At 39.5% G+C, this 16,655-nt stretch overlaps 1 protein-coding gene across 3 annotated transcripts in view; it reads left to right on the forward strand.

The window, feature by feature from the left end:
* The window catches only part of ZNF804A (zinc finger protein 804A), a 312,097-nt gene that overhangs the window by 278,368 nt on the left and 17,074 nt on the right, over positions 1 to 16,655 (forward strand). For all 3 annotated transcript variants that reach the window (XM_085553584.1, XM_015868019.3, XM_085553586.1), the window contains one exon: positions 4,603 to 4,746. In XM_085553584.1, the coding sequence (XP_085409710.1) occupies positions 4,603 to 4,746 (144 nt within the window). The remainder of the gene's footprint in view (positions 1 to 4,602; positions 4,747 to 16,655) is intronic.

The raw sequence follows: 16,655 nt of genomic DNA on the forward strand, positions 1-16,655 counted from the left end.
GCAAATAAACCAGAAATGACGACATCATTAATTCTGTCCATAGATATTACAGTGTATTACAGTGAACTGGCTATAGATGTATCTGCTTTTAAGGTACATCTTTTTTTTTCTTTTTTTTTTCCCCCTTGATTCTTTTTTCATTCTCCTTTCTTTTTGTTGGGCTGGAGGGATGGGGAGAAAGGTGGTAACAGCTTGCTTATAAGCACGCTCTATAAATCATAGAATCATAGAATTACCCAGGTTGGAAAAGACCGTGAAGATCATCAAGTCCAACTGCAGTCTAACCATAGTACCCTAATTCTAACAACCCTCTGCTAAATCATATCCCTGAGCACCACATCCAAACAGCTCTTAAACACATCCAGGGATGGGGATTCAACCACCTCCCTGGGGACCCTATTCCAGTACTTAACTACCCTTTCTTTAAAGAAGTGCTTCCTAATATCCAAACTAAACTTGCCCTGGTGTAACTTGAAACCATAATATAAATGCAACAACTACAGAGTGATTTTAACAGAGCAAGAGAAAGAGCTGGATTTTTTTTTTTTTTTGGTAATGCTCAAAGTATGATTTTGTCTTCATTTTTTTTAGGCACTGGGACAGAAAAAAAACAAGCTTTCTGTATATGCACATCTTTGATTGTGAGGCAAGGGTACTGTCGAACATCAGTCGGGTCTTATGTGGTCGAATAGAGAGGTTCAGACTAGAGCAGCCTCATCCTCCCTGGGAGGACTGTACCAGTAAATACTCTCAGAGAAGGGAGTTGTTTCTGTAATACACTCTACTTTGCAGTGACTGCCTGCCTGACCCTTTTAAGCCTACAATAAGTGTAACATAGCTTACTGCAATAGAGGGTGCTCCCATTTCCTGTGAAGTAAGAATATTCACTGTGGCAATCAGAGCAGTGCAGGTGATGTTCTATAATTTCACTTTCTTACATACTTTTTTCCTATTTAACTGTCCTACAGACAATAGACACATGAGACTTTAATCCAGGTAGTACTCCATAAAAACATCCTGTAGACTAAGGAATCTTGTCAACTTCCAGAAGTTATCCATGGGAAACAATAAATGCTTCTGTAACTTTCCTTCTTTCTTTCTTTCTGTCTGCACAATGGCAATGGAAGGTCCCATCCTGCTGTTGCAGGTGGCACCTCTGCAGATGGAGCCTGCTCTTTGTGCCATTTGTCAGATGCTTGCAGCAGCGTTTGCACTTCAGGCTTAAGGATTTGGAGGGTGGAGAAGATGGATTCAGAGAAATAAAGCCAGCTGAGAGATGTGAGCACTTATTAGGGATCTTTCATATAAATTATGAAAGATGGCTCCAGTGAATTATAGCCGTAGGCTTTCAGATAATAAGCCTTTCAGGAAAAAATAATGAAACTAAGTGATGCTTGGTTCTGAGTTTCACTACCAAGATGAATCATAATTCAAAGTTCTTTTTAGAACTTCCCGTATGGTTTGCAAATTTTTTTGGATGCAATTGCAACTAAGCTGGGTAATAGTTAGCCATTTTAAATGTTTCTGGCTACTGCTTTACTCCTGGCATGCTCCTCTCCAGCAAGTTGCTGTCATTCCCGTCTGCAATCCGTAGCCCACTGCTATCAAGGTCCAGGGACTGTCATCTCTTACTGCCAGTTTTTGGGCATCTGTCCCTCATCAAAATTCATAGTGCCAGCAAAAGCCTCCTCTTCCAAGGTAACGTTCCCTTCCAAATCAATACAGATGGTTTGACAAGCAGGAAATCTGTCTGTATTCTCCTTTTCTCCATCCCTTGTTTATCCTTGGAAACATTTACCTTAAAAAATAAAATAAAAAATCAGCACAGGTGTTTGGAGATGTAGTTCAGTATAGTTTCCTGCAGTTTGGAATCTATGTGTGATTTTCATCTGGTAGTCATAGAGAATAACGTGAAGAAAACACTTCATGTATCATGATTGCTTCAAATGCAACCAGAATTTTGGAAAAAATAACCACTGCTACTATTCCTTTTAGCAATTCTTTGCCACAACTGTGCTTCTATTTCAGATTGATACCCCCTATCTTCAAATAATGATGCTTTCTGCCTGTGTTCAGATCACAAAGAGTGTATTTCACCAGTGAAGTTCTCCTGTAGCAACTAGTGAATGTGCCTGTGTCCATCTGTATCCTCTTGTTGTCTTGTGCCAGCTCTTAACCCATTCTTCTGGGCAGGATATGCTGTCTTTGAATGTATCCTGCTTCCTTCATGTTGTTCAACAAGTCAAGTGAAGGTTAGTAGTTGAATAGAAACTTCTCCTGCCAGCCAAATACTTTACAGCAGCTGATGATTTAGTTGATATAAGGGTTGGAAAGGAGAGTACAGCTGGAAAGGCTTTTGAGGCTGCGAAAATTACAGGGAAGGTAACACATGACCTGGGTCTGAAGAATGACTGAATAGGCCAGAAAAGTTTTGTTCATGTTGTGATGGTGTATATATTTATGAATGACCCAGAGAAAAGGAATTAAAAAATGGATGTTTGTGACCTCCTCCAATATGAGAATAAATAGAATTTCAGTTGGGCTTCAAAGCAAAGTGGAGGAGAGAGTAGCGTTAACAGTCGCTTTATCTTTGTTATAAACAATAAAATTTTCCTAGGTTCAAGATGTTGATCTTATCTGTTACAGTCAGTTATGTATTCATAACATCCAATATTTGTTGGCTTTAAAAATATAAGTCTTGTCATAAAGAAACCCTGTATTTTCCTCTCCTATGTCTGTGATCCAACTCTGCCATTGCATTCTCTGTGTTTACTTGCATCTATTTCAGATGATACTGAAATATAAAGTGAGCTCTCCCCATCCAAGTACTTGAGGTACAATGAGGTTTTATTACTTTGCAGTACAATTGTTCTCAAGGTTCTAAAGTCTCTGCTCCATTTAGGATCTGGTGGGCATATCAACTACAATTGCACTGTGGATTCCATTCAGGTTATGTTCTGCTGTATAAGCAGCATTTCAAAAATGGTCCTTTTTTCAAGAAGAACACCAATAGTATTACATAATCTTATTTAAGTTACTGCCCTACATTAGTGTGACTTGCAGAATTTTGCTTTGGGGTTATACAACATGTTGTGAGATTTTCATACAAGAAAAATGATTGTTGATTTCACCACTGTTGTCTCAGAATTCATCATATTTTCTGTTTTCCTTTGCAAGTATTATATGTACTATAGTAAATTCCCTGAATCCACAGTTTTCTCCTTTGTTATCTTTTAAAACCCAGTAAAATTAGTTGGGGTCCCTTTGCAGAGTGTGAGAATTACTTTTAAGCTGTTTCAAGGGAGCCTCTGCCCTTAGAGGCTTTTGAATTGTTTTCTCTACTGCTTTTTTAAATACAGGCATCTTAGTTATGCTTGAAGTGATTCAAAACTTACAGTTACGTATAGTTATTACTAAAAACTAATGGCAGAGTTTCCAGGGTAGCTTTCCATACAGCACAGATGTATTTCAAAATGTAAAATATTTCTGTTTCTTCAATATGCCAACTCACTTTGTTTCTAACTGAGACAGATTTTATGCGGCTTAGTTCTAAAAATGTGCATGAAATGTGTGAGTTCCTTACATATCAACCAGTATTCAAAACACTGCTCTGAAGAAATTTTTTTGCATTTCTTTTAATGGTCAAAAGGGAAGGAGTGGGTACCTCTGTTTAAGGATGAATTGGTGGTGTTTGCTACTGGCCCAGTCATGCTGAATTGTGTTTCAATATAATTTGAAATAAATACCTTTTGGTTATCTGTATTTTCTTAGTGTTTGCTGCAGTTGGGGCTTCAGCATGCAGCTCTGTCTAAGACTTGTCAAAAGCAGAAAAGCAGGAAGCGTTTCACTGAAGTCAACATGTATAGTGTATAACTGGCGCTAAACTAATTTGAGATGACAGACCATTTCCATGCTCTTTCAGAACTTGCCATGTTGTCATCAGTGCATTCAGGAAAGGGAAAGCATCGCTTGTATAGAACTTGTTTGTAAATAATAAGCAAGGTTGTTTTAAATGCTTTTGCTCATGTGTGGTAAATGGAGATGTAGGTCTTTCCTTCTAATGCTGGATGACAAAGCTTTGGAAGATATTCATTGACTCTCAGCTGTCAAAGCATTCATCGTGTTTTCATGTGTTTCTGTGCGCAGAGAGACGCAGCTGAGGTTTTTCATTTCCTTTTTAAGAAGAGCATTTCATTGTATAAGTCAGGTAACTCAATAATTGGAGTTTGTGTCTTTGTGATTATTCTGCTTAGGCATGTTAACTCCCTGGTCATCTGTACAGTGAGTCTTGGGTTAACTGGGAAATAAAACCTTGAGCACGATAAGTATTTGTATTTGGAAAGGACCTGAGGAAATCCATCTGTAGTCTAATGTCTGACAGAGCCCCTGAGGTGAGCTGGCAACTGAATAGCAAATTGAAGTGTGCAAATCCTGAGCCTCTCAGCAGATAATGTAAATATGTGCAATGTAACACAGCAAATATGCGAAGGCTTTTAGTTACGGAAGTGTGTAAATGTTTACAAATATGATTAACTGCAAAGCACAAAATCCATTCGCAGCATCAGAGGAATATACTAAAATTACTTTTCCATTTCCCCCCAGGATTATGCTGAGAAGAAAAACACTATAGCAAAAGCCCTGGAAGATCTGAAAGCCAACTTCTACTGTGCACTCTGTGACAAGCAGTACTATAAACACCAGGAGTTTGACAATCACATTAACTCATACGATCACGCTCACAAACAGGTAAGAGGAATCTTCTCGCTATTTAAACTTTGTTCCAACAGGAATGTTGACATTTTTGGTTGTTGTGTCCTTCAGGATGGCTTGAATATTTCAGTCAATTCTGGGGGGAAAAAAAAGGAGGCAGTTTTCATAGGAATAAGTCATAACTTGAAGGTTTCACAGCCAAACCTTCTGAGACGCAAGGAATGGAGAATACCCTAAAGGAAAAGCAAACAGTTAAATGGTTACAAGGTACAATAAATGACTAAAAAAAAGAGGGAAAAAAAAAAAAAGGTAAATGTGGAATTCACTTATCTTCAGTTTAATTTTGCATGTCAGTAAGTACAGTTGTATATTTAAGAGATTATAGGGAATCGTTTGTGTTGGAACAGGTGTGGGTCAGAAGCTTGGTGTACTTTTCGGTCGTCTTCCTTTTCAGAGCTGCATCTGCGTGAAATGGGCTGTAATTTTACTTCAGTGTGCTGAGTTCAAAACCTCTTCACAGTGAAATGTTTCTGTCTTGGTTCACAATAAAATGTGTTAGGTGTTAAACGCTGGTATTTACAGTTTTACTGCTGTGTTTTATTTCTGCAACTCCAAGTCCTGAGTCTTGCTTTTATAACATAATGACGAGAGGCAATGCCACTGCAGCCTTATGGTTTGCAGAGTGGTCAGCTATGTGTTGTGCAGAGGAAAATGCAGCACATCTTGACTTTGCCAAAAGGATATGTAATGGTATAACCATACAGGAAGTTTCTACTTAGTCCAATTAGCTGGTAATTATCCTTTATCTTTGTTTTTATCTGGTGCAATCATAGGGTTCTGGATCAGAATCGATTGCTTTTCATTCTAATTGAATCTCTCTTTGTCCTGCAGTTTCTTTCAGATACTATCAGCTTTGTGTGAGTTTTAGATTAGCTGTTTAGAACTACAAAGCTGCTGACCTCATCAGCTATAGGAATGTGTGGGAAACTGGAAGGAAAGCTGTACTAGAGGAGAAATGATTATCTAACTTCATTTTGTCCTAGAAGTACTTAAAACTTATGAGTTGCAAGTATTATGACTTTAAGTACAGCTGGAACTGGTCCTTCAGGCTCCGTCACATAACATCACCTCATTTATGGAAAGCAGGGGAAAAAGTGATGGGCAGAGTCTTCCCCGCTTGATCTCTCTTAGGAATTTCAGACTGCTCTGAAACACCTTCAAATAATGAGAACCTGAAGGCTGCAGTAATTGCTCCTCTACCTATTCAGTATTGATGAAAATATACTTTGAAGCTTAGGTCAGGTATGAGACTTGCTTCAGTGTTTCACATTGCTGCTTCTCTTTTTAATTGCTTTAGACAGGAGATGCTGGGCACTGCAGCAGCAGCATTTGGAGGAGTGTGGCAGCTCCTTTATCTTTTGGGTGGCGGCTCAGGGTATCAGTGTTTGCATGTGTCATCTTAGCTGGGGAAATTCATTAAGCCGTACTCTTTGTATGTAAGATAACTACAACTCCCAAGTCGTTGGTGGGAAATCAGACAAAGGTGGCCTCCTTCTCCAGCAGGACAAGCTGAATGAGCGCTAATTTTGACAAAGAGAACATTTTCTGTAATACTACTAGAAAATAAGGTTATTGATTCCTGAGATAAAAAAGTTAAATCAGGTTTAACTCTTTTGGAGCATCTTCTTTTGTGGCTTTGATTGCTGTGATAAAAGTTAGTCATCTCAGTTCCTGTATTTCAGGGAAGAAGGAGGCAGGAAGCAAATGCTATGGTGTGGCCTGCCTTGGATTTTCAAGGATTTTAAAACCAAGTCTTTTATTTGTGAGCAACCTCATTTTGCTAGAGCTATTTGTAGATGCTGCTGTAGGACACTCTGTTTTTGTTGTGAACATTCCAAACTCGGTGGCAGAAGCTTTCCAGTGGTTTACTGTGGGAGCTGAACAGTTGACCTTGGTTTTGCCTCTTACTAGTCTCTAACTTCAGCATTCAGTCACGCGTTTCTACTAATAATGAGCAGGTAGGGGGAAGCACTTATTTAAAAACAGAAAGTTTTCTGTGCTCCCAGAATAGCTGTAAGCAAAAAGATGGTTATGTTTTTCTGCTCCCAACACAACGTCCTTAATGTGATCAAGTGGCTGAAACCTCTGCCGACCTGAAATCATCGCAGCTGTTTTGGAAGGCCTTATTTAATGCTAACCAAGCACTCTGTTGTCACGCAATCTAAGCCATGGGGTAGTTTCTCAGAGTAAGTTTTTATCACATCTGTGTCTCAGTTTTATTGTGGATTATTATTTTCTATCCACTGAAAGATTGCTAGCACATGAAGTTTTTCATTTTAATCCTCAATATTTACTAATAAACTGTAAAATAGCCTTTTGGACTGAGAATCCCATATTGTCAGGAATTGCTTGTGCTTTGATTTGTTGTCTAATATAGCTTCTGCACTCATCTGACCAGAACAGAAATGAAGGCTAGAGCAAAATTAATTTTATTGCCTAGAAGTTGAAGGAGTTCAGACCAATATGTAGGGGTTTGCACCTGCTTCTGTTAGTGCTTTCCTGTACTTTGCTTTGACAGTATGCTTGGGAGAGTAATATCTGTAGCCTTTAAGAAATAATCCTGGAGAAGCAACTTGAAAAGTGGTAATGAAGAAAAATGAACTCCTCTGTTTGCTTTGAAAGCCAGGGCAGAATAAAGAAAGAAAGAAATTGAATATAGGTGTCTTTAAAACCAGAAGTGCTGTGGGCCCAATTCAGATAGAAATGTAACAAAGGCTGAACCTGTATTAATCAGAGCTCTAATGAGAGAATTACTCTTAGATAATGGAGATCTAAAATCACGGATTGCAGTTCTGAGACCTAAAAGCGTCTGTATGACTTTATGTGCTTCCTTAGGCATTTGGAAGCATACAAGGAGCTTTCTGAAGTGCTGTATTCATGTGGGGTAGGAAAAAAGTTCTGCCTGTGCTCCTTGAAATGCTGCTGTTTTGATAAACGCGGCAGAGCAGCAAGTGTAAAGCTGTGAATGACCTTCATCTTTTTGTAGCCTTCTGGAGGCGGTAAGTTGTTTTGTCCTGTCAATGGATCGCACAGCTGGGTTTCCTGCATCCATCATTCCTCAAGAGGCTTGTTGCTGCCAGAACAAAGTGCTTTTGTTCTTGAATTTGAAAGTCTTCCTCTCCATCCCAGACCTGATTTATCACCTAATATCATAGCTGCACACCAAGGAGCGATGTACTGTCCTGCACTGCTTTACTGTTTATCAGAACAAAAATGCTGCGCTGGAAGAATCTCACTTTATTTGTATCTGCATATGCAAGTACCATCAGTTAAGTAAATTATTAGCAGGAAACTTTTCCCACAGAATCAGAGGTCGTGTTGCAAACTCTCCCTGGATGAAAATGATCTTCTCGCACTAAAAATGTATTTAAAATTTTATGGAGATACTAAAGTACAAATTATAGAGGAAGACTAATTTGCTACATGCCATTTTTCCATATTCCAGCCATAGTGTCTACATTTTCCTCCACTTGCTTCTTTTCTTTGTATTTTTTTAGAGGTTAATGCCAAGCTGATCGGAGAACATTAATCTGCAGCCCATCAGTAATCTCACCTTTGATCATCTTGAGTGTGTGATCCTTAGAATAGATGTTAAGTTTGCCTGTGCAACTTGTGTATCTCTCTTTCTATGGAAATTCTAGATAGGAATTGCCAAACAAAAGATGCCTGAGTGAATGACTTGTTCTTGGAGTGCTCATGGGGACCACTGCAAACTGGGAGGTGGATGGTTGGCAGTGGAAGCTGTGTCCTGGTAAAGAGTGATATTAATATGCTTCGCAGCTCTTTATTCTCCGTAACTTAGAAACAGCAATAGGGATTTGAAGCCCCTTAGTTGGCCTGCATTCCTGTCTGTTCATGTTGGGTTAGGAGGAACATAATTTAAATACGTGAAAACATGGATTGCAGCAGCTCAGTCCCCACAGCTGCTGAAATGAAAGATGTTTACTGGGAGGCATTATTATTTTAGGTTGCTTTTTCCAGGCTGCTCTCTGCAGACTGAGTCCCACTGAAGCTATTTGGATCAGACTAAGACAGCATGTTATATACCATCTTGGAAGCACAGAAACAATAATTTTCAAAAAGGTATTGTCTTCCAGAGCAATATGTCAAAAAAAGAGCTTTATTCTAGTACAGAACGAAGCCTTAAGAGCTTCAAAAGACTTTTTTAGGAGTTGCTTCATAAGCAAAACAAGCATGTTGTATGTATGTGACATAACTTGCTGCTGCTGGCAGTAGCGCTGCATTTGCTTGTAACTTAGTGCATGCTAAGCCCAGCCAGAATGGGATGTTTAAGGTACCAGAGCAGAAAAGAAGGTTGTGGGGAGTGTTCATGGCCATCAACATCCCCGAGTGATTAAAGAGATCCCTTCTTTGATCACCAGCTGCAACAGAAGAAGGCATGGATCTCTAGATGGCGACTCATTGAGTCTGCAGGGCTGAGGAAGCAAGCCCCCTTCTTGCAGTACTTACTGCTTTATCTTTTCCTTTCCTTGCGAGTGCGATATGTTGTTCTGTGCTTTCTCTGCTGTGTGCCCAATCAACCATCAGACTGGAAATCAGACAGTTAGGATTCTTGTGGCCAGACTTCCAGGAATAGAGATTTTGTATTCTTTCTCTTAGTTCAGCTTTTTTCTCAGGTTAGAAGACAGTGATATTTCTGCGTGCCTTGATGGGAAGTCTTCATTTTTCTCTAAGTGAAGCAGGCGTACAATAGGATTTAATTGATGTTAGGAGTCTTTGGTTCTTTCTAAATGTTACTGTCCCTCTCACAGAATGTAATTTTTCAGTTCTGCCTGGGTTTAGTTTTTTCCCCTTATTAAACGATGCTCATCTTTCCGTTTTCGTTTACTTATTTAAATATGAAGGGAACACCAACAAACATTTATCTGTGTGTTCTTTTAGATACATGTACATTCGTAGCCCACACACAACCACTAAACACCCCCTCCTTTTCCAAAAACAGGAACACTAAGGAGGTTCACTGTTGTATGTGTAAGAACGTACTCATCGCTTAATGCCAGAGAGGGTTGTCCAGGGGGACTGTCTTCGTGGCTGACTGACTAAGAGATGAACTGCTCCAGCAGAGCCCTGCTGTGCTGTGAGTGCCCCTGGGCTGTGCTGTCAGCATTGGGTGCCTGGGGCAAAGCAACACCTGGGTGCCGGCTGGAAAGGCAAGTGTCTGCAAGTTAAGTAGGCAATGTCTGATAGTTACCTAGGAATGGCTGAATATATGTAATACACATTAAGGAGGAACTTAATGCTGTTTCCTGAATAAAAGAAAAAACTGTTTTATTTTCCTCCATTTTTATTTTACCTATAGAAATTAATTCCAGGAATGTGTTCCTTAACAAGTTTGAGTGTTTCGGAATATTTGGGCACTCTTCAGCTCTCAGCATGTACTGACACTTTAGATCAGAGTATTCTAAAGTACTACATAATTCAGTCTTGTTGCTAACCTGCCTTCAGTCTCTACTGAAGAACATGTATTTATAATAACCATTGACGAGCCAGTTTTTGTGGTTCTATCAGGAGCTCTTTATTTAACTCAGAAGTAGCCTTACTCAGCTGCAACCCCTTCTGAGCTTAGAAACTTGGCATTTAAGCTCATTTCTTTCATTTATTTCCATCTTGAATTATTGCATCCTCTGTCCTTTTCAGTATCCCTGTCAGTCCTTAATAACTGATAGAATGCCTCTGCAAAGCAAGCACAAATATAATTCATCCATCCATTGCTCAATTGTCATCTGCAGGTGTGTGCATAGGTGTGTCACTCAGATGTCTGTTAGTGTCCTGGTGCAGTCCCTGGCAGACTTGCTTCAGTTTCCATCCTTTTTTGACTTTGGAACTTTTGCTTTAATTTTTTTATAACATAAAACTTGTGTGCTAAGAATACAGCTTGTCTGAAAGAAACCATACAATGAAATACGATTTACTTAGTGCATCCTGTGCATTTATTTATCTCCCCAGCATGCATTTCTGCTGTTTTGTGGTTCACAAATTTTAGTAGAGCTTCATCAACATTCAGCTGAATTTCATCAATACATGAAATGTTCTGTGTGTAAATCAGCTGAAGTCGAGGCAAGTTTTAAATTTAGCTTTACTCTATCAGCATTTACCCAGTTTCTGCTATTTGGCCAGTGTTCTTATAAGAGAAAATACTTCTTTCTATTCAGCATGAAGATAAGAATGAAGATAATAATTGAGGCCTGAAAATTATAAGCGCTATTTATGCGATTCCCAAAGCACTCTGCATATTGTAATGCATATTTTGGCATAAAGTATTCTAATAGGGAGAAATGATGGAAACCTTGCATTGCACAGTTTTTGAGATCAAATGAGAGTTTTCCTAACACGCGCTTTGTTGTGTCAGGCTGTAGATCAGCCGAGCAATTATCTGCAAGAAAAACACTCTTTTTTGTTGTTGTCGTTCATTGTTGAATAAAATGGCTCTCCCAAAGTTATTTAAGTGTTAGTACAGCTGCAAAGTTCAAACCCATCAACTTGAATACATTTTCTGTAATTTCCTCAAATTCCAAAGGCAATCCCATTGCTGCCCTCAAAGTAATCAAGTAGAATGTAGATGAAGTGTAAGTAATGAAGGGCATGAAAATAATTTGGTTGCTCCATGGATTTGAGTTGTCTGTGAGTGAGGAAAGAACATTATTTACAACAAAGTTCAGAGTTTGCTTAACTGTAAGACAGGTGTGCATTGCTAGTTATGTATTAAATTCCAGCCTCTCAAAATGACTCGGTTTTGTGAAATTCATTTTTTCATTTTTCTTTTTCTGCCCAGCAGCATGTGCATGGTGACTTACATGTGGGAGCTCATTGGGAAGAACTGAGTAACCACACTCAGTTTTAAAGCAGTAATTGCGTTCTTTGCTGATCCATGCAAAAACAGTTTATTTCAGAAAGACCTTGTTCTTCTTCAAGCTATGGTTCTGACCCATTGGTGGAACACAGTGTTGCCATTTGTGTTGCTTTCTGGGAGGAGTTGTGAGTAGACAGGCAGCATACACAGAGGCGATTCCCCATTTCTTGGGCCAATCTAACTGCAAAGCCTGTTTTGTGTGCTCTTTAGCCATTAATTGGTCTTGATTTACTTATTTCATAGCTACTGCTCCAACACTGTCTAGCAAAGATCCGAACAACTCACTAAGCTGAACCTTCCCCACCCTCACATAGCACATGAAAAAATTGAAACAGGTGGTTCAAGAGTGCAGTCCTGAAGCTGTTCTTGAGTTCTGCCAACCAACAGCAGCCCCTGTTTAAGAAGATTTCAAGAGCTGATGGAAAAGAACATTAGAAGTGTGCTCCTCCTATCAGACCTGTTTCCATTTTGAATTCAGCCACAGCCTCTTCCTTCATTTCAAGGATACCATATGCTGTTATTTGAGAAATAGCCCCTAGTTTCTTACTAGGCTTTCATCTGTGCCTGCTCATGACAAGCATCCTTGTGACAAACCTCAATTATTCTGCAGAGAACCTTTTATTTCCTTCCGAAGTCTCTGTATGTGGCAGAAGAGTTGTGGTTTAACATAAAGTTATACAAAGTGCTGCTGTCTCTTGGCTGAATTATTTTTGTTTCTTGCTTTAAGACATTCTGCCTGCAGAAGACAACATAAATACAGCTGAGCTTTGTGTCTTTGCCTCTCTTGCAGGCATCCTTCTCTTTCCTTGAAGGAAACAACAGCACGTTGCATCTTTTCTTAAATTAGAACTGACTGAAACCCACTGCACACCATAATATAAATAATGAATAATATTAATTCAAGCTCATTCATTATTAATGCTGCTACTTTCAAATGCCCAGCTTCCTGCTTCTCTCATGCTGCTGTCATCTTGATATGCTAATGCTACCAAGAGTTCATGCAAGAAGTTAGCTCTGTGTAACCTGCATCCACTTTTCTGTCACTGAAAGTCAGAGAAATGACAAAAAACTATTAAATAAAAAAAAGAAACACTTTTCTTATTTATTTATTTAGGAATCACACTTCTTTGCATGTATTTTGTATTGCCTTAAAATTATGGCTTATACTTAGAACCGTATGTTTGCATCTGGTACAGACAGGATCTCACTGTGTTATATTACTTGTGACCACGCAGAGATACATTTGCCTGCAAATTCCATGAGAGAGAGAAAGCCTGAGACTCAACAAGAATAGGGAAGAGTTCCAGCACTACTAGCTGTTAAAGATAACTATTGGAGGCTCCCTTAGGGATCAACTCAGTCCTTCACCCCATCTGCGTGCATTCCTCCCTGCTGTTATTGGTGTCCCTCTATCAGCTGTTAGAAAGCAACCATTCCTCTGGCTGATGGGGCTCCAATTAGAGTGAGCAGTGCAAGAGCAGAGCATTTGTTTAGGGATGCTTAAGGTGGTCTGTAGCCTTTCTCTTATAGGCAGAAGATACTGTATACAAGAGAGGGCTGTCACTAGATACGGTAGAAACTTGAACGATAGATAAGTGTGAAAATGGGTTCTCACAAATGAATAAAAATGAGAAAAAATTCAATGAAACATTAAAGGAGGGATGCTTTTCAAACTCCTTATCCTTAGTTTGCATTTTCTGTCACTAAACAAGCATTGAACTAATAGGAGTTAGTCACCTGGCTTATAAATTGTGGGCTACTGCCACCTCATCCTCTGCCTTGTTTCTCTGCAGTCCTACTTCTCTGCCCCAGCAGAGGACTTTTCTTCCCAGCCATCTCAGGGCTTGTTTCTTGCTTACTGGATGCTTATGTTTTCCTTTCTTTGAATGTGAGGATAACATATGCTACTAACGTAGGTTACTTCATTTTCTTCTCTCATTCCCTCTCAGTCTTGCAATTCGTAGGAATACCACAATTAGTACACTCTCCTGACATCAGCCTCCTTTTTAAGGTTGATTAATGGGTATGAATTGTATTATGAGAAATATATTAAAATATAATCTAGCTTAAAATGCTGTAGTCCAACTGTGAGCTTTATAAACTTGCTCTTACAGCCTGATCCAAAGTAACTCAGTTCAGCTCAGTGCTGGAAGAGCAAAGGAGGTTTTTGAGATGCCCATATAATGACTGTAAGATCAACAAATGAGAGAGTACTCTGCAGGGAGTATTTATAAGGATCCGTGTTTGCTCAGGTGCTTAGAAATAGGTCAGGACTGAAGCAGCTGTCCATTCACTCTATGCCCAGGATCCTGCGAAGTGTATGCTGTTCCCAAGCCTGTTTGAGGATCTTTAATTTGTTTTTACAGTTCTTCAAAGTGAGTAGGAGCAGCTGGCTGCCCAAGCAGCTCTCTCATAACTGAAAACCAGTGTTTGCAGCAGCAACAATTGGGCAGTCTTAAAATAGTAGGTGTGGATAACCTGACTTTTGACAATGAAATAGGGCGGTTATTTTACTCCAGTAAGGGTGGATAACATCTTAAATAATAGGTAGTATTTCCCAAATTACTTTGTGGGTAGTGGATTTCTTTTAATTGCTGCTGTAGTATTTTGCTTTGGTTCTGCTCACCTGTCTGACTGTGAAAAAAAGGAAGATAAAGTAGCTGATGACTCATCTTTCTGGCTTGATTAATGGGAAGAGCAACAAGGCAGAAATCATGTCAAACCATTTTCCTTCAGCAGCAAAGGAGAAAAAAAAACTTGCATTAAACATTAAAATGTATGGGATTTTTAAGGTTTTTTTTTTTCCAGTCCGTAAGGATTTGGGATAAAATACAAGCTTCAGTGCCTACTCCTCATGCAGTGCAGGTTCATCCTCTACATGGAGGCTTCTGTGCCTTCCTCTGTATGCATGGACAGTTTGAATCCTTTGCATATCCCTTGAGATGCCATCTGAATGGAGATGCCTTTGCGAGCGCTTCACTTCCAGCACTCATTTGTATGTGTGTGCTTTGCAGGGGAAAAAATAGTCTTCATAATAAAAATCTAAACCACTAGTCACTGCTCAGAGCACAGATGATTTCTGCCAAGTAAACTGCCTGGTATGCTGCTAGGGGAAATATTTTCTTGGACATTTGTAACTGCTGTCATTGACGATAAAATTGCTTGAAATATAAAATAATGGTAGTGTTGCCTACCATGACAGGAACTGTGAAAGGTTTTGGCCTTTAGTACACTTTAATGTGTGCTGTAGAAATAACTGCAGAGGAACTGACACTTCCATTTATTAACTTGTAATTGTCCAAAACAAATCCTGCTTTTTTCCCCACACAGCAGATTGAAGCCTAGTATACGTTAATTGTGCCAGCTCTTTTCCCGGCCTGACACCTTGACAGCTCTTGACAGCTCTTGTCAGCTTTTAAAAGTTACTCTCCTATGAAAATGGTACCTCTGCTGGGTTATTCTCCAATAATGGCTCTGCCACTTATCTCTTCTGGTATTTTGGATTTTATGTTTTAATTCTTACATCAAGGTTTACACTTAACATTGCCCCCTGGCAGGAGAGTGTTTTCTAATGCCTAGTGGTAGGTCAGCACTCCCTCTTCAGAGACAACACAAAATTCCAGCATTTCATTTTGCAAATGTGTTCCTGGAGCTCTTCACTAAGGCACAGGTATTTGCTGTTCATTAAAGAAATGAGGTTGTACAGTAAACTGATTTATTAGCTATACAACCCAGTGCTCTCATCTTATCAAATCTCATGCTGTGCAGGTTATAGAGCCTCTCATAATTTCTGGAAATAAAAAAAAGAAGACTGCTAATTATCATTTATATGCTACAGGACACGATGGTGTTTCAGCAGGTGGCACTTACTCCATTGAATCAGTACTGGAGCAATATAATTGTGTTGCTGGAGTTGCTGCCTTTAAGACATAAAACTAAGACCTTGACCACCGCAGTAATTGAAGTTTCAAGGCTGCTTGCTTAAGAGTGAGGATGGTATCTCCAGTAGTGTACTGGCCAAAATCCAGGCAAGTAATTAGATTGTGTTACATGGATACCCCCCGTAGCCTCAGCTGATTACAGTGCCTTCTTCCCTTCCAGTCCTCAATGCTAGGTGTAATTGATGCACGCCATCAAACAGCTGCTGTGGTCTAAGTCTATGGTGGCTGCATTTCAGTGATGGATGTGATGCAGGTGTATTCCTCTACTCCAGCACCTGAAAAAGAAATAGGAAAGAAATTCTTGCTCTGTAATTTAATGATAGCAGAAAGATGAGTTTTAGCAAGAAGAAATACTACTTTTTGTCTTTGAGTTTCAAAACAAGTAAGTGCCATTGGGCTGGCACAGCCTGCTTCGGTTTTCTAATGCCTTCTGACAGACAGATGAAAAGTTATTCAGGAACTGAACTGCCTTGAGGAAAGAGGGATATTGCCTGATATGGGACAGAGAAAGAGGATTATTGCTGCACCACATGGTGAGCAGTAGTTATTCAGGCCAGAAAGAAAGAGGCTCAGTGAGAATTCTGGCTAGCCAGTGTTTTTCCAGCAGGGACTACAGTCATTGAACTAAGCTAATGCAACCTGCTTTAAAATGAAAAAATGGAGGTGGCTTCGTATATGGTACATACAATGCATACGAAATTCCTTATCAAAGTATGATGTAAGAAATAAATGTGTGTCATTTGAGGGGATGTGTGGATGAGAATTGGAGAAGAGCTTTGCTGGTGCTTGCTGAAATTGCAAAAAAAAAAAACTGAAAGTATCTGGAGCTAAGCATAGCTGTGAGAAAGGACTCATACATGCTTCTGTATTCTTTATGAAGGCTATCACAATTCTTCCAAGTTTATATAAATAAAATAAGTTGCTTTAACTTCTTATGAAAACGATTGCCATAGGCGGTGGGAAGCATGAGTGTGAGCAGAGCTGGGTGGTGGAACATGAGCCTGCTAAACTCTGATGTGTCAATGGCTGGAGGACTTTATCCAGAATGACAGTGGAGAAGCCAATGCTTTCAT

The sequence above is a fragment of the Coturnix japonica genome, chromosome 7 (assembly GCF_054131305.1).
Source record: "Coturnix japonica strain WE chromosome 7, WE-NBRP24, whole genome shotgun sequence".
Taxonomy (NCBI): domain Eukaryota; kingdom Metazoa; phylum Chordata; class Aves; order Galliformes; family Phasianidae; genus Coturnix; species Coturnix japonica.